Source organism: Haliotis asinina, chromosome 9 (genome assembly GCF_037392515.1).
Source record: "Haliotis asinina isolate JCU_RB_2024 chromosome 9, JCU_Hal_asi_v2, whole genome shotgun sequence".
In the NCBI taxonomy this organism is placed as follows: domain Eukaryota; kingdom Metazoa; phylum Mollusca; class Gastropoda; order Lepetellida; family Haliotidae; genus Haliotis; species Haliotis asinina.
Window position 1 is genome coordinate 9,340,309 of NC_090288.1, and position 23,247 is coordinate 9,363,555.

Here is a 23,247-nt window from a genome sequence, read left to right on the forward strand (position 1 = left end):
ACCTTGACACCATCTTTAAGCAATTCTTCATTACAACTTAATTGGCTGTATCTTGGCATGATAACCTGTAAAACAAAATGTTGGTCAGTACAAAAGTTCATATATACCTCTGTCATATGTTGGTATAAAAACACTGATTGAGATGCAAGTCCCAGTGTTAAGAATACAGCTTGACAAAATGTTGCCTGCTTTAACAATAAAGTTAATAGTTTGGGCCAGTCTAACATCTGTAGGCTACAGAGAGTCTGTCTACTGTATCACAGTAATGCTAGTCTACATGGTGTACAGAACACTGGATGTAGTGTTCACAGGGAATATACCTACTGGCAAACAAGGATAAGTTCAGCTCCCACCTGACAATTGACATATACTAGCATGAATGAGTGCCACCAACCAATGCTTGCCATGGTGAGTGAAGGGGCCCAAGGTTGTCTGCGATCAAGTGTAGTGAATATGACCCACTTGCTACACCGACCACGTGTGTCATATAAGCAAGGCTTGTGCAGCTGCATGTCATGCAATTACTTCTGGTAAACATGTTCTCTGTGCCGGTGCACCATATCCTTGTTTGCCAGTAGAGATATTCATAATAAGACTCAAAGCGATATAAACATGTACCTTCATGAACAGATTATTGGAATATTCCAATACACCTTTAAGAATAGGTTAAATGGATATACATACACCCTATTGAATAGGTTAGAGTATACCCATTCATCCCCATGAATAGGTTATAGCCTACATGAATAGGATAAAGGGATGTACACAAAGACCTTTATGAATATCATGAATAGGTTATAAAGTATACCCAAGACCTTCATGAATAGGCTATACAGTATACCCATGACATTCATGAATAGGTTAAAAGAGTGTACCCAAAGACTTTCATGAATAGGTTATATTAAATACCACTGTGAAGACTATCTGTTTTCCTCCATTATTCTGATGTCTTGATAAACAGTGACGTTGCCTGCTCCACCACGACGTCCCGCTTCCACCATACGAGCGCAACCACCGTTGCCACCACTGACACAGACAGGAGTCGCCTGACACGTGACCTGCACTTTGACCGGGCTTTGGATGAAGTAACTACCAGATCAGGAGGATCCAGATTCAATCGTTTCATTTCCTGTAATACGCAAAATAATCATCTGCACAATCTACACAAATATTCTTACCACATGATATATACATGACACTGTGAAATTTTTATTACTGGCAGGTTTTACAGTAAAATTATCAACATAAAAGTCATTCAATAAATAAAACAGGTGCCTGGTGTATTGTACTGACATGTGGATATCTACTTTATTCTTCAGTTATATGCAATTGCATTTTGTTTTCTAAAGTATACTCCCTGACAAAAGAAACTGTATGATTTTATGATATGATTTTTTGTGTGTTTGTGTTCAGTAAACATAACTAGGCACCAAAAGAAACAGTGCATATGATAAAATTCTTTGCATAGGAATCTCAATGCAGTTTGAAATTTCTGTGAACACATTGTGTAGAGTCTATACATCCCCATTCTCTTCCAACAGGAGAATGATCCATCCCCGAAACCATGTCAATGTACATCTTCAGATGCAAAAATGTGACCTTTATGACACTCTACTGGTGAGCATAAATTGTGGACATAGACAATGTCTTGTGACAAAGTGTTACAAAGAAACTGTTTCACGATATGTAACTCCAAAAAACTCTCATCCTAATGAATCACCCTAATTTAAATGGTGGCACAACCAATAAGACTCCCCAAATTCCAAATCTGATTACACTACATCAAACTGTGCTTTGCTCAACATGATCATCTGTCCGAATGACCAATAATCAGTTATCATAAGGAAGCAGGATGTAATACATTTGAGCAAATGCTAAGTAACCTTGACCTTCTGACATGTAATAGGTTTACTAATGACCTTGACCCGTGGATTATTGTGATCTGTCTACCAGTTATTTTGATCCATTAATCCATAATGCTTATATTTCCATATCAATGCATTTCAAATCAATTTGTTTAACAAGAATGACATAACAGTTATAATTGTGTATAGATGTGTACTCACAACAAAATTATTTCAGTAATTCCAAAAGTTGCACCACAGTTTGATGAGTGATAGATTATGGACAAAGACTGACAGACGCCACATCATTGTATAAACTCCCAACCCCTTGTGTTAATAAACACAGATATGTCTAGTCTATTGCTCTTGATAATATCAAAATATTCTGAACACTGCTTATATTGAAAGTCCAACTGCATCACAGGCTGATTACTTATCTCCAACACATACTTCACTTTTCAAACCAAAGATTCATTTTCAACAACTGATAGTCATAGGCATCTAAAAATACATGCTGCTTATCTGGATGTAGCAAATTAAGGATAACACCTAACATCCAACACTTAATCATTACTGTAATGAAAATAAACATAATTTTTCCAACTGCAAAAACCTTCAATATTAATATGATAAACCTCAACCTCCTAACGTGAACAGATTCATAGAGAATGACTCTACAACAATATGGAATGGAAATATCACAAATGACATTAAAAAGAATAATAAATTGTCTTCATACCACATTTAGGCAACTGTGTAATCGACTAATTTCCTTTGCCAAGGCGTCAAGATTTTTCGAGGCATCTTGTGTATGCTTGTGAAGCTGCCTTGGCCCGGTGCCATCCTGGGAGAGAAATACAGCACAGAAATAAGCACCTGTCTATCACACAGTTAACAAGCTACAGAAAGCAAAACATCCCACAGCCCTTACCCTGACAAAAAACACAGGTAGATCACACACTGAAGGTAGGATAATGTCTTGCCTGTCGCGGATCTAAGTGGACAGACTGAAAACATTATAGCAAAACATCTCACAGCTGTGACAGAAAACACATGTTCTCATGTGAGTGAATTTTACTCCCACAAGACCTAAGTAGAAAGGTATTGCTGAAGCGGCTGAGGTTGTAATACTCACAAAATGGCATAAGAAAGATGTTTAATTTGGGAGAGGGCTTGAAACCACCTGTTTCAGAAGTTAGATCAAGTGTCCATGTTTCACCGTGATCTTCAGAGATCCACAACTCTGTTTTTAGTGACTTTGTTATGAGTATGGCAAAAAGCCTTCAAACCGTAACACATACAAAAACTATCTTGAATTTCCAAATCCTTAATTAAAAGTCACATTTAACCAAACTTGACCTTCAGAAACACTGCAAAAATTCCCAAAGTTGTCTTGATGACAGTTGTGACACAAACAAAAGTTGTCTTGCTGACAACTATGACACAAACATAAATTGTCTTGATGACCATTGTGACACAAAGGTTGTCTTCCTGACAACTATGACACAAAAATAAATTGTCTTGATGACCATTGTGACACGAAGGAAGGTTGTCTTGCAGACAGATGTGACACAAACAAAAGTGGCCTTGATGACTGTTGAGACACAAACAAAAGTTGTCTTGAATGGGCAACATTTAACCTATAGCAAACATGTTCAAAGCTGTGACACCACCACACAGATCCAGCATAATCCTGTATGATAAAAAACTTAATACCTTCCTTGTGTCTTGTTACAAGTTACCACTGAGATAGCCAGATTAGACATGGGGAAGCAGCATAGGATCTACCTTGGTATGTTTGGAGAAGCAACATACCTCGCCTGTCCGGGCATCATAGGATAGCAGCATAGAACCTACACTGGCATATTTGGAGAAGCAATATAGGATCTACTTTAGCATCTCTGGATAAACAATATAGGATCTACCTTGGCATTTCTGGAGAAGCAATATAGGACCTACCTTGGCACCTTTAGAGAAGCAACATAGGATCTACCTTGGCATCTTTGGAGAGGCAATATAGGACCTACCTTGGCAACTTTAGAGAAGCAACATAGGATCTACCTTGGCATCTTTGGAGAAGCAATAGAGGGTCTAACTTGGCATCTTTGGAGAAGCAATACAGGATCTACCTCAGCACCATAGCATAGAACCTACACTGGCATATTTGGAGAAGCAACATAGGATCTACCTTAGCATCTCTTGAGAAGCAACATAGGATCTACTTTAGCATCTCTGGAGAGGCAATATGGGATCTACTTTAGCATCTCTGGAGAAGCAATAAAGGATCTACTTTGGCATCTTTGGAGAAGCAATATAGGATCTACTTTGGCATCTTTGGGGAAGCAATAAAGGATCTACCTTTGCATCTTTGGAGAAGCAATAGAGGATCTACCTTGGCATCTTTGGAGAGGCAATATAGGATCTACCTTGGCACCTTTGGAGAAGCAACACAGGATCTACCTTGGCATCTTTGGAGAAGCAATAGAGGGTCTACCTTGGCATCTTTGGAGAAGCAACATAGGATCTACCTTAGCATCTCTGGAGAGGCAATATAGGATCTGCTTTAGCATCTCTGGAGAAGCAATATAGGATCTACTTTAGCATCTCTTGAGAAGCAATATAGGATCTACTTTAGCATCTCTGGAGAGGCAACATAGGATCTACTTTGGCATCTCTGGAGAGGTAACATAGGATCTACATTAGCATCTCTGGAGAGGCAACATAGGATCTACTTTAGCATCTCTTGAGAAGCAATATAGGATCTACCTTTGCATCTTTGGAGAAGCAATAGAGGATCTACCTTGGCATGTTTGAAGAGGCAACACTGGATCTACCTTGGCATCTTTGGAGAAGCAATAGAGGGTCTTCCTTGGCATCTTTGCAGAGGCAATATAGGATCTACCTTAGCATCTTTGGAGACGTAATAGAGGATCTACCTTGGCATCTTTGGAGAAGAAATAGAGGATCTACCTTGGCATCTTTGGAGAAGCAACATAGGATCTACCTTGGCATCTTTCGAGAAGCAATAGATGATCTACATTGGCATCTTTGGAGAAGCAATATAGGATCTACCTTTGCATATCTGGAGAAACAACATAGGATCTACTTTGGCATCTCTGGAGAAGCAATATAAGAGCTATCATAGCATCTATGGAGAAGCAACATAGGATCTACCTTGGCATCTTTGGAGAAGCAATAGAGGGTCTAACTTGGCATCTCTGGAGAAGCAACATAGGATCTACCTTGGCATCTCTGGAGAAGCAATATAGGAGCTATCATAGCATCTCTGGAGAAGCAAGATAGGATCTATGTGTCATCTTTGGAGAAGCAATAGATGATATACCTTGGCATCTTTGGAGAAGCAATATAGGATCTACCTTTGCATCTTTGGAGAAGCAACATAGGATCTACCTTGGCATCTTTGGAGAAGCAATATAGGAGCTACCATAGCATCTATGGAGAAGCAACATAGGATCTACAATACCATCTTTGGTAAACCAATACAGGATCTACCTTGGCATCATAGGGGTAACAACATGGGACTAATTTGGCATTATTGCGGAAGCGAAATGGAGCCTACCTTGGCATATTTGGAGAGACAATACTGGGCCAGCACTTATGAGATAGTGTCAATGAGGTAGTATAATTAGGACAACAGTCAATGACTTACCCGGGCATCATTGAGTATCTGTGGGTGGGCTCTGATCTGTTCTCGCACATATACCACTGTGCTGCCGATGTAACGCAGGTGCTTGGAGATGTTGGCCACCATAGCCATGGCATCTGGGCAACTGAAACACACACATGGATGTTAATATGTCTGTTCCACAGTAAACACTGTTCCAGCCATATCATGTTGATTGTAAATAGTGGAGTTTGGATCACACCAACCAGTGACTGATATCATGATCAACAATCAACCCAAATGAGTGTGTGAGTTTAGTTTTACGCCACACTCAGCAATAATCCAGCTTTATGGCGGCAACCCAAATGAAGTAAGATGATAAAAACAGACAGGAGTCTGACTACTTAATCCTGTTTATAGTCCTCTTAATACAAGCATGGACTATCACAGTCAACATGAATCTGGACAAAGAGCTTTTCATCATGTAATGTAACCATATCTGTGTGGCCTCTGAAGACCTCTGGGATGGAAATGGTCTTCAGCACCCCATGCCCCTCATAAGAGTTAACTAAGAGCATCAGGCAGTCAGGCTTGCTTACTTGGTTATTAAGACACTAACCATCCCAAAACACACTCGCATGACAACCTATATTATTACTCACTTGTGGAAAATTCTGCAGTATAATATTGTATGACATTATTACATCAGTGAAATACAGCTATACATATGACATCATAATGTTTATGACTACAGTAGTTGCAATGAGCATGTGTTGGATGTGTACTGAACTCAAGATAAACCAGTGGTTGATATAGTGAGCATCCTTCCATGCTATTTCGGTACTGTCACAGCTACAATAGGTAGAGATGTTGAGATACTTGTTATGTCACATGTACCACAGTTTTTGTGTTACTTTGCCCGAAATCATCACAAGCATGGAGTAATGCAAGCCTATAAGTGGTATAGTGAGAAAAAACAGTGACTGGTTCTGTCAGTAGAATCTGTCCTGTTTCCAAGGTAAACATTCAGAAGATCATATTTATACTCGTTCCAAAGAACACAAACTGAGGAAATTCCACACAAAATGAATACACATAGTCATCACATAAAGTGAGGAGAGCTAAGGGAGAGAACTCTGCAGTTAAGATGTGGTCAATGTACCCACTGTCGTCTGTTATAGACATATGTGGTTGACTGATGTTTCCCTAAAACCATACAAATGAAGGTTACTTTTTACACTTAAAGAGTGAGTGAGTGAGTGAGTGAGTGAGTGAGTGAGTGAGTGAGTGAGTGAGTGAGTGAGTTTGGATTGAGCTGTATGTCTGTGTCAGCTTTTTATATGAAGAATTGAGTGAGTTTAGGTTTATGCCACACACAGTAATATTCCAGCTATATGGCAGCGGTCTGTAAATATTTCAGTCTCAGCCAGAAATACAAGTGATCACCAGCATGAGCATCGATCTGTACAATTGAGAAATGATGACATGTGTCAACAAAGTCAGCTAGCCTGACCACCTGATCACATTAGTCTTACGAGAAGCATGGGTTACTGAAGGTCAATATATTGAGCTGGACCTTCATGGGTTGATGTAGGAAGAAAGCCTAAGGGATGCATGGTTGGGATGTTTAGGGACAGTTTATAATCTATGGCTTGGGGGTGAAGCATGTACAATGTGAATGACATCCCCCTAAAATTTATGTGCAAAGTAAGTGACCCTGCCACGAATGCCATGTACAAAATCAATTACCCCACAGCCTTTCCATAATTTTTCCACATACTGTTGTAATGTTTCCATGTCAAAAAGTGCTGACCCCACTCTAGTAAATGTGTATGAAATTGATGGCAACTGCCTCCCCAGCAACAAAATGGTCACCTCCTCCGTTCATCATCATTTCGCCATAGCCACAAATTATGTGAGTTCCCTTACCATCTCTGACGTACTGACAGCATACAAACATTATCCAAAACCCATGATTATAGTTTCCTGGCAACACTAAGGGAAGTAACTCTGCACAACTGTGCCCCCCCATTGCAAGAGTTTAACGTACTGTGTTTACTAAGCAGTGATTACACTTTGGCACACAAATGGAATAAGCAACAGTGATTCAGCTACATCTTAGCATGCTCTGTTGGTAAAACTGTGGACACATCGAGGGCATATCAGGGATTCAAACTCTGAACAGGGGATACTAGCATGGCAAATGCAGTAAACTGTGGGGGTAACGTTCGTCCATGTTAACGTTATATGTACTGCTAGTCATAAATAATATAAGTGACAGCAGAAATTGTTGTAAAATGTTAGTAGTAACCATGAGTGGATCAAATATATCAACCACTTTTAATAAATATAAAGTGGTGTTTTGACAAAGTTTCAACTGCAGTAGAGAGTGGAATCTAGAGTTATCTGCCCCTGACTGTTTACATGCACAAGGGATGATTAATCATTTAAGAATTTCTGGCAACAATGGGAAGCTTCACCTCATTAACAGCAAAAAGGGTTGTTTTCAGGCCTAGCTCACCTAACAAGTTGCAGCACAAGTAACTATTTGTAAACACATAACCCAGTCAGTCTTTTTACTCAATTTGTGAATCCAAATACAGAGTCGGGTCTCTTTCAGTCCATTAGTAAGCATGTATCCAAACAGGGCTACAGCAACTGAGATACAATGTGTGCCCCACATATGAAATACACAAAGCTGGTGAGTGGGATTATGGAACCAACCCCAAGGGTGTGCATGTCTGTGTTGTGCTCACCCAATGTGTTTGTTATACTGTACAGAGATGAGGCTAGAGGTGTCCCACTCCTTCTTGTGGACCACCTCGATCGCATCCAGCAGCTTCTTGCGTATTCCGATCTGCATGATCCCCATCTGTGGAGGGAGGTAGACACAGGACATGAGGAACAAGTGATGACTTTGTAACATGCCAATGTTCACCCAGCAGTAAATCGGTACCAGGTAGGATGACATGGTAGTGTTACTGTTATCTTTCTAGTTCTTTTTTTCTCATTCAAACCAAAAATCAGTTATCAACAGAAGTTCCATACCACCATGGCATCAATACAATTTTTGCAATAAAAGTGTAGTGTGGTAAATAGTACAAGCTTACAGACATTTGGTGGTTCACAGTGACTACCGGTGGACATCACTTTTCATGTTGGACACCCAGTTATTCCTTACCAACTATCTACAGACTGTTAGTTTTGCATACAATCATATCAGATTTACTCACATTTATCAAATCTTGTTCGTTGAAACGAAGAAAGTTGAAAAAATCAACATGCTGATCTTTAAAGAGAGGAATGAGGTGTCCAACCTCCAGGCCATACAGGAACACCTCCAGCTCTCCATACCGCTCATCAACAGGGCTGTAACCATGGCAACAGGTCAAACACTATATCTGTGGAATCTGTCTCTCAGTGCTGCCGTTGTAACATGACACTAACATTGGTCAGCCGGAAACAGTAACACTATTACCAACATGTAAAACAATGATATAAAACATATCTTTGTAGAATGAGGTTCAGTATTTCATAATATCATGTGCAGTAATATATCAATCTAGCATTACCCAAGGGACCTCTCATGACAGATGTCTTTTTCCCAACTGTGCCATCACTCCTAAGTAAGTGAGTGAGCATGGTTTTACATCGTTTTTAGCAACATTTCAGCAATATCATGACAGGGGACACCAGAAATGGGCTTCACACACTGCAGGGATGCCAAACCTGAATTGAAAGAAAGCGGAGTCATACCTTGCTAAAAGCAATTCCTGAGCCCTGAACATATTTATGTTCTAAAAAATCTGAGTCTGACAAATCAGAGTGTGGATTTTGTAACTGAAACTTGGAGTTAATCTTCCAGTGATTGGCATCTCTGCACACTGTACCCACCTGGGGAATCGAACCTGAGTCTTTAGCGTGATGAGCGAACGCTTTGACCACAAGGTTACCTCTGAACACATACTCATTCTAGTATCTGGGCGGTGCTTCTGCTTAACTAGACAGAGTTGCTATGACAACGACATGATTATTCATAATATATTAGATTTACTGACTTGTCTACGGGGATTAAGTCTCCTTCAGGTGGGGGTGGCTTCACCCTCTGTTTCTGTACTACAGCCGGTTGTTCTCCACTTGACATGGGGTGCCCATTCATTACAACTGGCCTTGGGACTGGCTTCTCATAGGGCTTGCCTTCTATTAAACAGACCATCTGGAATACAACATGCATTTAGCGAGCGTCAGGTGATATCCAAAGGTATCTGAAGATCCTGGTTAGAATTGATCTTCAGTAACTTGGCGACTAACGGTGTACATGAAAGTTTATGCTGTTGATCACTGGATTGTCTGTTCCAGACTCAATTAAATACAGACTGCTGCCATGTAACTAGAATATTGCTGAGTGTGATGTAAAACTAATTCACTCACACTCACTTGTATATCAAATATAACAAAACTCAAAAAGTCTCAGAATTTTAAAATTTTATGAAAGTTGTTTTTTACCAAGTGACGATTGGGTGAATTCTCTATAGCTTGATTACCTCATCATTCAATGCAATGTCCACTGCCTTCTGACCATCGGAGTGTTTGAGATTGCGGTCAGCTCCCTTGTCCAACAGGAGCTTCACAGCCTTCATATGCCCCTTGGAAGCGGCCCACGACAAGGCCTGGAGGGCAGAATAACACAGTCACATCACATCACAGTTTTCCAGTCACATCACAGGGCTTTAGTTTAAAGTGGAAGGACAAAGTGGAGTACACATTCACGGTGTACAGTCGAGCCCAGTATTTTCCTTCCACACAAGTTTTCAGCAAAACAAAACTTTTCTTTAAATGCACTCACATACTCGGACTGCACTTCCTGACCCGAACGATGATTTTTTTCCCTATAATTTCTATTGAGAGTTGACCCAATTACCCGGAAGGCTTACTCTTGTGTTACTTACTGACAGGAAAGCATACACAGGTTTTTAGTAAAACATAATGTTTCTTTAAATGCACTCACATACTCGGACTGCAATTTCTGACCCGGACGATGAGTTCTTTCCCTATAATTTCCATTCAGAGTTGACCCAATTACCCGGAAGGCTTACTCTTGTGTTACTCACTGATAGGAAGGTGTACATGTGTGAGTTCATGCTTTCTGGACAACTGATTATTGTGTTCAGTGCTACCACTTGGAAATCTTTTGATATGTGTCCTTGTTAATTACTTGTCAACATATACCCCAAGCAGCATGATTTGGCAGCCAGGAAATGCAATCACATGTCTTGTTAGTGATAAATGTATCTAACAGAGATACATTGTCAGGATTCTGTTGTCAAGACTTGAGCATGGCTAGTCAACATCCTTAACTCAAAGTGTGAGGTTTACAAATTTAATGAAAGTAATCCCTCAGCCAGTTTGGACAAAAAGAATACATGTTCATTCTCCTGAACGTGTTTCTTGGTAAATTCAAAATAGTCGGACAACTTGCTATCCGGATGATTTTCAGATGTAACCAAAATGTCCATGTCCGCAGGGCCTGACTGTACCTAAAACCCATAGGTCTGGCGCTGACAATACATAGAATTGTAATAGAAGCAACCAGGACTCCTAACAGAAAATTGTAGCACCTTTGTGGACTCGACCACCTGAGCTTGGAACAAATCTCAAACCACTCACTGTCAGTCCCCGCGAGTCCTGCCGATTCATCTCTGCCCCTTGACCAATGAGGTACTCCATGATAGTCACATGACCTTCCCGAGCAGCACACATCAGTGGAGATACGTGATATCTGCAAGCATCACAGAAGCCCTAAGGGGATCATTGCCTAGATGCATTTGCAAGACTTCAAAAACACAGAAACTACCCCTTCACTGCCATTTGATAACTGTTATGCGTATTGATGAACTACTGAATATGTGATGTATAGTGTGTGGATTAGAAGTGTACCCCTTTACTTCACCCCCAATGATAACAAAAAGCTTGCAGAGTCTCAGCATGTCATGTACTCTAGCTTGCTGGGCCTCCTTCATCATCGTTATCTCCAGCGTGTACGTTCCGACAAGTCTCCACTATATCCTGGATGCATGTACAGCTCTGCCCGAGAATTTTATTACCTCCCTTGGCTGGCTTATTATCCAATCAGGTGTATACTCTGAGAAGTTGAGTGAACCAATCACAACTCACTTTCGCTTTTTAAATCATCTAACCGATTAAGCTTGGCAACGCAAACCACGTAGAGGTTCTCTGAAAGAGGTAAAAGGAGTATTTGCTTATATGTATTTAAAGTTTCAGACCTATAAATTTATACAAAACTGTAGAGGTTATGAATTCTTTGAAGAATGTCCTCCTTGGGGTACATATATAGCATTAAAATGTCCATTTTAAAATGCCTACGACAGTTGTAACAATATTGAATAAATATTTTACAAAACAAAAAACTCGTTTTGTCTTGTGAGACCACCCCTTACAGGGCCCCTACCTGGGCCCCTTGACAGCCAAGAGCAGGTAACTCCCGCCGAGAACCTCGCACCTCACTTTTCATGCTGAACTCGTCAGACAGAATGTGGGGAGGTGGGTGGCCGTACCCCAAGGAGGACATTCTTCAAAGAATTCATAACCTCTACAGGTTTGTATAATTCTTTTTCAGAAGAAGTCCTCCTTGGGGTACATATATAGCATAAAACAGACTCCCAACAAACGTGAGTCGGGAGAGGCATTCTGTCTGCTAACATATACCCTTCACACACTCTCATACACTGCCGAAGCTGCGAGAGATAAAGGAAACACTTACCCAAACACCGAGACCGCTGATGTCAATCAGGTGGGGGCGTGGCCAATGTGGGGTATAGCCAATGAACGGCTGCGCTCAGGACTGATGGACATGAGTCCACGCCCTAAACTCTACACTGTATGGTACATTCCCCAAACCAGCGAACAGTGCCGGGAACAACAGTGCATAATAACAGTAGCGTATATCGACGCTATAAGAAAGTGCCATCGTCTTCTTGGTACTTTTTTTTTTTTTTTTGTAATATATATATATATAAATATATATACAAAAACCACCACCAGTATAAAATCCACCACCATAATGAATTTACTGACCCATCACCAGAGGTAAAATACACATGATCTCGATGTCATTAGCTCATTCAGCTAGGGAGGGTCACGACCCTGCCCACTGGAGAGAACTGTCTGACCAAACCGAGCACGCTCCCTCGAGTGTTTGTCCAACTGATAGTGTCGGATGAACGTGCTCGGCCGGCTCCAAATAGCCGCTGAGCAGATCTCCTCAATGGGCAGTGCCGCTGCATAAGCTTGTGATGTAGCCACTGCCCTAACCGAATGAGCTTTCAGCCCTTGGGGTATAGTTAACCCCTTATGGGTGTAAGCCATACAAATGGCAGAGACAAGCCACCTAGAAATGGTTTGCTTGTTCGCCGGCAGACCAGCTCTCCCCCCGCCATAACAGCAAAACAACTGTTTATTCTTCCGGATATCAGCAGTTCGTTTGATATAAGCTCTGAGAGTTTTACGGACATCTAAGACGTGAGCACGTCGAAGAGAGGTACCGGACGAGGGAGGCTGCATGAGCGTAGGTAGCTCGATAGGTGCTGTAACATGAAAAGCGCCTGCGATCTTAGGACGGTAAGAATCCGGCAACCTAATACTGACCCTGTCTTTATGAAAGACAGTCAGAGCAGGATCTGCTGACATAGGGTGAATGTCGCCAACCCGCCTGCCGGATGTTACCGCCACAAGAAAGGCAGCCTTCCAAGTTAACAGCTGGAGAGAAAGAGACGATAGCTCGTAAAAAAGAGGACCGGACAGCCAATCAAGAACGATTGACAAGTCCCACGGGGGACTAATCCGCCGGATAGTCGGACGGATCCTATCCACGCCTGCTAGAAAACGCTGCATAAGAGGGTGCTGCCCCAAGAGAGCACCGTTGACAGGAATATGGAAAGCCGAAATAGCTGTGGAATAGCCCCGGATAGTAGACGCGGCAAGGCCGTTCTCTAGCCGGGACTGTAAAAATTCCAGAACTTCAACTAAAGTTGAAGAAAAGGGATCAAGAATCCCCCTGTCGACACACCAGCGCGCATAACAGGCCCATCTATTCTCATATTGAACGTTTGTCGAATCCCTCCGCGAAGCCAGAATTGTGTCTGCAACTGGTGCAGGAATTCCGCTCGTCTGGAGGCGATCCCTGACAGTGGCCAAGCCACCCATTGAATCCTGGGATTCGGGTAAGGCGCTCCGTTCTGGGATAATAAGTCCGGTCAAAAGGGTAACAGGATAGGAGGCAGTGCCAGAAACCTGAGTAACACCGGAAACCAGCTTTGAGACGACCAAAGAGGGGCAAGAAGCACTAACAGTCGAGCTGGTTGGGTGGCAAGCTGCGAGAGGACCCTGGGAATCAGTGGCAGAGGTGGGAACGCCCACAATACCCTGTCCGTCCAATCGAGTTGGAAGGCGTCCTGGGCGATGGCTCTCGGATCCGGTATCCGAGAGCAAAACACCGGAATCTGGTTCGTCCCCCCAGAGGCAAACAGATCCACCTGGAACGACCCGAACAACCGGGAGATAGTCTCGAATATCTCCCGATGTAACATCCACTCGTGTGGAGCCAGAACACGTCGAGAGAGCGCATCTGCTCGAACATTGTCCACCCCCGGGAGATACACGGGAAACACCCGCACGTTGAACTGGTCGCACCAGAGTAGAAACTGCCACGCCTCCTGAAGGAGAGAAGGAGACACCGTACCGCCCTGTTTCAGGATATAGGTCATTGCCGTCTGGTTGTCCATCTCTAGACGCACCACACAGCCGCTGACCATCTCCCGAAAATGTCAGAACACCAGCCGGACAGCTCTCAATTCTAGCACATTGATGTGCAGGTGCGTCTCGTTCTGCGACCACAGGCCCGAGACTGACTGACTGCCCAGTACACCCCCCCACCCCGTGAGGGAGGCGTCTGTCTGAATTGAGAGATCTGGTAAGGGAGCGTCCAGGGGCAGTCCCCTGGATAGATTCCCTACCACTGTCCACCACCGTAAATGAGGAAGTAACCACCCCGGAGCATGGAGCATTGTCTCGTAGCTCTGGGAATGAGACCACATCCGAGCCAAGGCGTACTGAATGGGCCGCATCCTCAACAGCGCTCTCCAAACGATGTCCACTGTCGCCGCCATGTTGCCTAGCAACTGGAGCCAAGTCCGAGCTGTGGCCGAGGGGGACTCGAGAAATTGTAGAACAACTCTCTGAACTTTGGAGATTCGATCCGGAGATAGGGAGACCAAGCCTCGCGCTGTCTCGAATCGTGCGCCTAAGAAGATCAGATCCTGTGTGGGAACGAGTTCTGATTTCTGTAGATTGATAATCCAACCCAACTTGGTGAGAATACACATGACTGCAAACGTCGCGTCTCGACTCAAGTGAGCGGCAAGTGCCCGAAGGAGCCAGTCGTCCAGGTACGGATGACAACACCTGCCCTGTGACCTGGCCACTTGCGCTGGGATTAGCATAAGCTTGGTGAACACCCTCGGAGCCGTAGCGATGCCGAAGGGAAGCACCCGAAACTGATAGCATACCCCGTCGAAGGAAAACCGGAGGTACTTCCTGAACTGGGGATGCATGGGAATGTGCAGGTATGCATCCTTGAGATCGATGGACGTAAACCAATCGCCTCTTTCTACAGATGAGATCACCGACCTCAGTGTCTCCACCTTGAATGAAGGGACCTGCAACAATTTGTTCAGACCTTTTAGATTTAGAATAGGTCTGAACCCTCCGTCCTTTTTGGGAACTAGGAAATAAGTGGAATAAAACCCCTCTTGTTCCTGTCCCCTCGGAACCACCTCGATGGCCGCCTTGACCAGTAATAGCGGACGCCGATCTCCTGACGGAGACCAGACATCGCGTCCGAAATGAGTGTGTGGACCGAAGCCATTTGCTGCTGTAAAAGATTGGTTAGCATATCAAGGGTTAAGGGTTGTGATGGTTGAGACGGAGGTGCACTGGATGAAGTGGAAGCCACCGCCGGGGGTGGGGGCGACTGTACACTTCGCTGATTTGGAAGATTTCCCCCCCGCCGAAGAACCCTTCTTTTTCTCCCCTTTAGCTTTTTTTGAGGGTGGCTCCTGGGCCCAAATGTCACCCCCCGCCTGAATCAGAGACCGATAGAATATAAGGTCTGCGTGCCTAGTCTTTATGGCCCTGGGTGAAAACCCCTGGCAAATAGCACACCCCTGGTCGTCATGTGCGTCTTCAGCTAGGCACCTGAGGCAGGACGTGTGTGAATCTTGGGGAGGCAGCATGGCGCTGCATGTTGAGCATCCTTTAAACTGGAAAAAACAGAACCAAGCTATGTAGTAGCAAGGTCCGTAAATCCACTAAGCACACATACTTTTTACAGAGAAAAATAAAACGCACAGGCGATATCTAATCTGAAAAAAATAGCAGCTATTATACTGAACAGTATGAATAGCCCCCAATGCGCCTAAGTAGAGAAGCCATAAAGGATACTATACTAAAACATACCAATTGCAAGCAAAGGAAAAATCCATAATCACCCCATAGCAATAGAATCCACGCCTAATTTTCTAATTAACAAGGCTGGAAACATTAACCATGCGGAACATGCTGACCGCCATCTTGTCAGCCACATGGCTGAAAGACGCGGACACCACGTAAAGTTACAACATTTCATGAATGAAAAGGTCTAACCTATGAATTCCTAATAGCGCCCGTGCATAAAAAAGGAACCATACATACAGAGTTAGAAGTCTTCTCACTCATAGTTATCCGTAAGCTTTGACAGTACTTGTGTCTTTGTGCTGGACGTCTGTCTCGTATGACGACAGTATGAAAAGTGAGGTGCGAGGTTCGCGGCGGGAGTTACCTGCTCTTGGCTGTCAAGGGGCCCAGGTAGGGGCCCTGTAGGGGTGGTCTCACAAGACAAAACGAGTTTTTTGTTTTGTAAAATATTTATTCAATATTGTTACAACTGTCGTAGGCATTTTAAAATGGACATTTTAATGCTATATATGTACCCCAAAGAGGACTTCTTCTGAAAAAGAATTGTCTGTATGATTTCCCAAAAAATCCTTTGCAAACCTTCGCAGTTGCGACTGCTACCTTTCTCAACACCGACAAGCTCGGCCATAACGGCAGTCTAGGGTATAGTAGAGACTTATTGGAATGTATACCCTGGAGATATCGAGGATGGGCCTCCTCCCACACAGCACTGAAGTGATTGTAAGGTCAAATAGTCAACATGTCTGCAATGTTAAAGGCCACATGCAACCCTAAAAGCAAACATAACTAAATCACAATTAGCACTCATTTATGACATCTAATTTACACTGGTGATTGTGAAAAAAGAAATGAACAAAATTACAAGCATACAATCTCAAATCAAAAGTGCAATACTTTGTACTTGGGTTTACTGCAGTCGAAACGAAGCACCTGGAAGACTGAACCCAGTTAGAGTGGGCAGGCATGCACTAAATGTAAAAAAGACTTTTCATTGGCCTTTACATTTGCCGATGTGCTGAGATCTTATTGTGTGTATATAGAGATGATCTGTTTGAATGGCGTTTTAGAAGTATGGTGCGCAATAAGAAAGTAACGTTTTTTCATGGATAACAACCTTTTTCGACATGGATTCATATACCGTTGTCAAGCAAAAGTGACAACGGCATAAGAATCCATAGTGAAACGTTGTGTCATATACAATAGAAGAAATTATCCATAAATAATGTACATAGAGATTTTAGACTTTGTAAATACATGTTCTCTGGATTTCTCAACAAATACTGAACTGGTGAACTAGAAATTGCTGTTTGTGAAAGTACAAAGCAGAACTTGAAACTAACAACATGAGTTTGCACCAGTTTCTGCCCAATCCAGTCATCCGAGAAAAATGGATGCAATTTGTTTTCAACACACATACAACATAATTTTCTATGAAGATATGTTTTAAAACATTTCAGTTTTCAAACTGAACAATTTTTAGCAATGAAATTAGTATTTCTAATGCTACACTTTCTTGAAATCTGAAAGCATGGAACCATTGCATTTCTGTCACTGTGCAGGCCCAAGATGATCACAATCACAAGAAACATCTCTTGTTCTCAGACATTTTTCAAGTCCATACTGAAAGTTATCAGAATCTGCAAAGTTGTGTTTTGTATTGCATGTGACCTTTAAAGAATGGGGGTTAGGGTTAGCCTTAGGAAAGGTTGCTTCATGAAAGGAGCCCCTGCTTAACTATTTACCAGATAAGAATATAAAGAGAGTTATCTCCCATGGGTTTGCACCTACTGTTCCTAGTAATCACTTTCACAGCATGTATTGTGAGATATTGGGGACTGCACTTATCTCCAATTCTTTCATGTGAAAAAATTACAGAGGGTAATAAAAGGAACAGTTAATCAAAAACGTAAATATTCCCAAGATGATGAGATGAACAAGCATGTGAAAACAATATCCTCAATATTCTGTTGTGCTTTTAAGAATATTATTTGGGTATAATAGTGAGAGTGATTTCAGGAAGGGAGACAACTCTATACCTGTCTCTGACATTGACGTCGGCCCCTGCTTCAACAAGAATCTGCACACACTCCAGGATGGAGCCATTGACCTCTCGATTAGATGAACAGGCAGACATTAACACAGTGTAGAAATCTGAAAAATAACCATGTCATGTACAGCATTGTTTGCTTGTTTTGTTAGTGCTGCTAAATGCATAATTTTTCTATAGCAATATGATAACAACTGTATAAAGTGTTGTCACTATGGCAACATAATCCCTCGTAGCATCTTATCAAATCAAACTTAAAAAGTAATGAAAGTGTAGATTATAGTTTAAGATGGGGTTAAATGTCAACAAAAATATGACCAGTCAACTTCTTTTGATGTCTTGCTGTGTAGTTGTTTGAACACACAAATAAATCTGAGACTCAGTTTGACCTTGACATGAATGCCATGGTGTATGAAATGTGCAAAAATAGTAATAAACAAATTACTTATAAAGATACATTCAAGAGAAGTCTTGAAAGTCTTTGAAGAAAATCCAGTGAACCTGTACTTGAGATTTCTTGCTGACAATCTTAACATGCAGGTGAATATGCTTAAATCTTTTAAGTGTCACCATGACCTTGAAAATTATGTCAAGGTCTCCAAACTCAACTGTGCCCTAAACCTTGACTAGACGAAACTTGGTGTCAAATATACAGAAATTCCAGTGAATGGTTCTTGATGTATCTGGCTGACATGCACAACATGCATGTCAAGATGCTGAAATCTTCAAAGTGACAATGTGAGCTTGAAAATTACATGATGATCACCAAAATCGATGGACTCTCCCGCGTTCCTAGATGAAGTGTGGTGTCACATATGAAGAAAATCGAGTGAATGGTTCTTGAAATAGGTCACCGACAAGGGTAAAACATTTAAGTTCCCTTGTGACCATGAAATGATAGTCAAGGTCACCAAACCTGACTGAGACCTTTTTCATACTATGATGAACCAAGGTACCAGATATAAAATGAATCTAGGCAAAGGATATTCCAATTTGTATGTGTAACGGAAGGATTGACTCTAATGTATCCTCTGCTTTGCACAAAGCGTGCAGGGGCAGAAGTAAGGAGACAACTCTGGACACAAGTTGCCAAGCAGAAAAACTCAGTTCATGAACAGACGATCTTTTGTGGCTACAGCTAAACGTTTTTGACAAGATACATCTCACATGTTTTTTATGTTTTCACATGTTCATACATACACAGACATCATACAAACAATGAAGTCAAAAACATGGTCTTTTCATGCAGACTTAAAGATAAACAAGGCTTGTCTAGTGCTTATGATTCTTAAACAGTCTGCTGTGAGTCATGAAGACGGTCTTCACAGACTTGTTTGATATCCAGATAAAAAATGAACATTTCAATAGTTCAGCAATGCTACTGGAAAAGAAATGTACCTTTATCAAAGTTTGGATCGGCTCCTTTGTCTAGCAGTAATCTCACAAGTTTGGGATTGGCTGAATTGGCAGCATACATGAGGGCAGTCCACCCACATTTCAATATTTCATCTACGTTCATTCCTGAAACATTATCACAAGAAAAGACAACAGAATGAATATCAACTTGAAATTGACAAAACACTACATACAGGATTTGGTTCAGTATTTTAGTCATATATATCACTGACTGCCAGCGTAATGATGAAGGAAAGTCCCAAGTGATGCAAATATCAGCCAGGAAGTTCAAAGTTTATGTTTGCTGAAACGTCTGTATACAACTTGCATACATGAATTTATTTGTAGCATAATGTCACATTCAGCAATATTTCAGCCATATGACATTTAGGAGATAAACATCATGTGGTGGCCAATTTCCGGGTGTCATTGAGTATTTGAAGCACGGGAATGCATTTGGAACCGACGGCGTCAGTCAGAGGTTTCAAATGAAATATTCCCGTGCTTCAAATACTCAATAACACCCGGAAATTGGCCAACACATGATGTTTATCGACATTGTAAACACAAAAGTAAACTAAAGGGTTTTACTGTTTGCACTCGTTTACATCGAGAACGAGTACAGCAGTGAAGTGTCATCAGCTGGCCGTTTTAGCTGGTTCCGATGTGGAGTTGCTCATTTGTGACGTCATTCTAACTTTACGTCACAATATGATTTGAATGACGTCACCACTGTTGATGACGTAACAAAACAATTGTTTGCGAGGTTTCTACGTATCAGTACGCAGTAAATAGTCTTGCAGTTTCCGGGAATCTAATACCATTTGATCATGTTTTTCAGCCAATCAGATTACAGAACACAGTGACTTTTGGTTTACAATTGCCTATAACCACATGAGTCTGGCCAAGATATTTTATGAATTAATCCTTTAAAAGTTTAAGGATCATTACAGATCCCTTTTTCAGGCGAAGTGGAAACATTATGTGGAAAGAATAAAGAAGCTTAAATTTATAAAATATCTTGGTCATCAACAACAAGTTCTAAATGCTGCTGAACGACATTACATGAGTCTGGATCTGAAAATCCAGTAAGTGATAATATATACAACAATGCATGCTGTTAAACAAGTCATCTGATCTACTACAACCAGTAACAGAGCTTGTGTTCGAATCCCAGATGGGACTCAACTTTAAAAAAAAAGTACTAGAAAGTGTAATGGCATTGTGTGATCATACTACAACTAGGTTGATAGGAACCCATTGTAACCTGTACTCATGTGTACTTGAGAGTACAAATAATCACACATGGAAATACTTTATTAGAGCCTGACATTATTTTCATGGCTGTTCAGCATTCACTAACCCTGTTGCAGACACTGTTCTACTACATCAGTGTGGCCCCTCATGGCTGCTGCCTGGAAGTCATCCTTCGATCGCATGTCCTTCTTCGGCATATGTGAAGAAAGGGGGACACCAAACCCATTTTGAAGGTGCCTCTGGATGTGAAAAATTGGGTCTTTGTTAATGTATTGAAATTTACTGGCATGATAAATGGATTTACTTGAACCTAAACATTTATCAGTTTGAAGGAGCATTCTTCTCAAATCTTTACAGATTTAAGACTTTAGTGACTTAAGAATTCAGCCCAGAACATTTCATGATACATTCAATAATCATCATACTGATTATCAGGGCTCCAATGATTCGGTTTGATTCATCAAAAATTAAATCTGACATCACAGTTTTAATTTTTGAAAACAAATATCACTATTTTGATATTTTAATACCTATTTATATTATTTCCACACAGCCAAAACGAACTTATAAAGCTGTCTGGGGCACTTTTGAGCACAAGGTGTTATTATTTCATAGCCATATCATAATAGACACAAAGCACTGCCATCAAACACATTCCATGAATCGGATTGTTATGACTGTTGCACTGTCAAATTTTATAGCACCCAAGTTACTTTGGGATTTCCTGGGGTAAATTATCAACGAATAGATCGTCATCGACTTTAGACTTTACCACGAATAGAGATAGCGATCACAACTATGGTAGAACTGACATTTCATGTAACTGTCGGAAGGCTCCATAAGAAACCTCGTAAAAAGCGTTCATGTTGTTATCCCCATAATTATGATAATATCAGGACCCGTGAAGGCCCCTGGAAGAAAAGGCCTTCAGCAACCCATGCTTGCCATACAAGGGGACTGTGCTTGTCGTAAGAGGCGACTAACGGGATCGGGTGGTCAGGCTTGCTGCACAGGAACCCGATACCGCACTGTAGGTTAAACATTGACCATAGATATACACTCATGTCATATATATTAATAGAGTAAAGGAGCAGCAGCTGCCATATTGGATTGTCGCGCAGACATTGACTTGTTCCGATTTCAAGCTGAAATGTAAGCTAAGAATTCGGTGACATTCAAAACTATGCACACATACCTCTCAATTGTACTTGTCCCCATACATCCTGCCTGATTTCCACGACATAACACCCATTTTACTAACTTTAATATGTCCTCAAATTCGAAAATCAAATTTAGGGAGTAGTGCACTTTACTGGGCGCGCTTTTTCCGATTTTTTTTGGTTGTGCTGGCGGGGCTCGAACGCTCTCAGCAGGGGTCGTGGGATTCCAACTGGCGCTAATTAGTCTAATTAGCGGACACGCTACCTCGGGACCACCGGTGCGATCACAGTTAGCTAGTGCTCGTTTAATGGGTCATTACCCCACTAGCTCTGCGCATGCGCCGTGAATGAAAACAAACTATTATAGTTTGTTTTCATTTACTGCGCATGCGCAGAGCTAGGCCCCGCCTACCCATTCATCAAAGCGAGAAGCCACACCTAGGCATTGTTTTCAAGATGTTGTGCAGCCAATCCAGCGAAGCTATGATATATGATGACGTTTATCGTTTGACTTTCGATTCATGGATGGATATATGGATGTAATCGCATCTAAGGTAAGCCAACCCTAACCTTTACTCACTAACCCTGAGGATCTAGAAGGGGGGGTCCCTAACCCTAAGGATCTAGAAGGGGGGTCCCTAACCCTAAGGATCTAGAAGGGGGGTCCCTAAGCCTAAGGATCTAGAAGGGGGGGTCCCTAACCCTAAGCATCTAGAAGGGGGGTCCCTAACCCTAAGGATCTAGAAGGGGGTCCCTAACCCTAAGTATACATCAGCGCGGTAAAGTGAGACAGTTCAGTAGCTCTACATCGTGCTATCACTATAGCGCGCTCATTAGCGAGCGCTCAGCAGTCCCGGGTCGCGCGCCCGGTAAACTGCACTCTAGCCCAAATTTACTTACGTTCAGCGGACCAATGAGATTGCTCGAAAGGTTGCGAGTGCGGGATAACGTTCACCCCAGAGGTGTTTTGGTTTGATTTTCGAATTTGCGATATTGGGTTCCCGTGGCTTGCTGACTTGGTTGCCACATGTCATCGGTTCAAAATTACGCAGATCGATGCTCATGTTGTTGATCACTGGGTTGTTTGGTCCAGACTCGATTATTTACAGACCGCCGACATATAGCTGGAATATTGCTGAGTACGGCATAAAACAAAACTCACTCACTCACTGATCCTATCAGTTGATGATAAGATAACGACATTACGTATATCAGAATATTGTCATCAACTTCACTTACTCGATTCGTATTACTTGTGGGTCCCTTTTCGACTGGTCCAAGGAGCCTTGGCTTTTCATCAAACTGCACGTCTTCATTTCCTAGCATGAAATCATCTTCATCGAAGTCATCTTCTTCTCCTGCAGCACTGAACAACGCCATCTTTAAAGT

The 23,247-nt window shown here is 42.0% G+C and overlaps 1 protein-coding gene across 1 annotated transcript; it reads right to left on the bottom strand.

Moving 5' to 3' along the window:
- Nucleotides 1–884: 884 nt before the first annotated feature.
- Nucleotides 885–23,238, bottom strand: LOC137296405 (ankyrin repeat, SAM and basic leucine zipper domain-containing protein 1-like). Its single transcript, XM_067828203.1, has 12 exons — nucleotides 23,098–23,238; nucleotides 20,805–20,937; nucleotides 19,445–19,567; nucleotides 18,036–18,150; nucleotides 11,137–11,248; nucleotides 10,014–10,139; nucleotides 9,528–9,685; nucleotides 8,703–8,838; nucleotides 8,226–8,341; nucleotides 5,515–5,635; nucleotides 2,584–2,688; nucleotides 885–1,129 (listed from the first exon to the last, which is right to left on the bottom strand). The coding sequence occupies exons 1-12, from the start codon at nucleotides 23,236–23,238 to the stop codon at nucleotides 938–940; spliced, it is 1,578 nt and encodes a 525-aa protein (XP_067684304.1). The 3' UTR covers nucleotides 885–937.
- Between the last annotated feature and the right edge of the window lie 9 nt (nucleotides 23,239–23,247).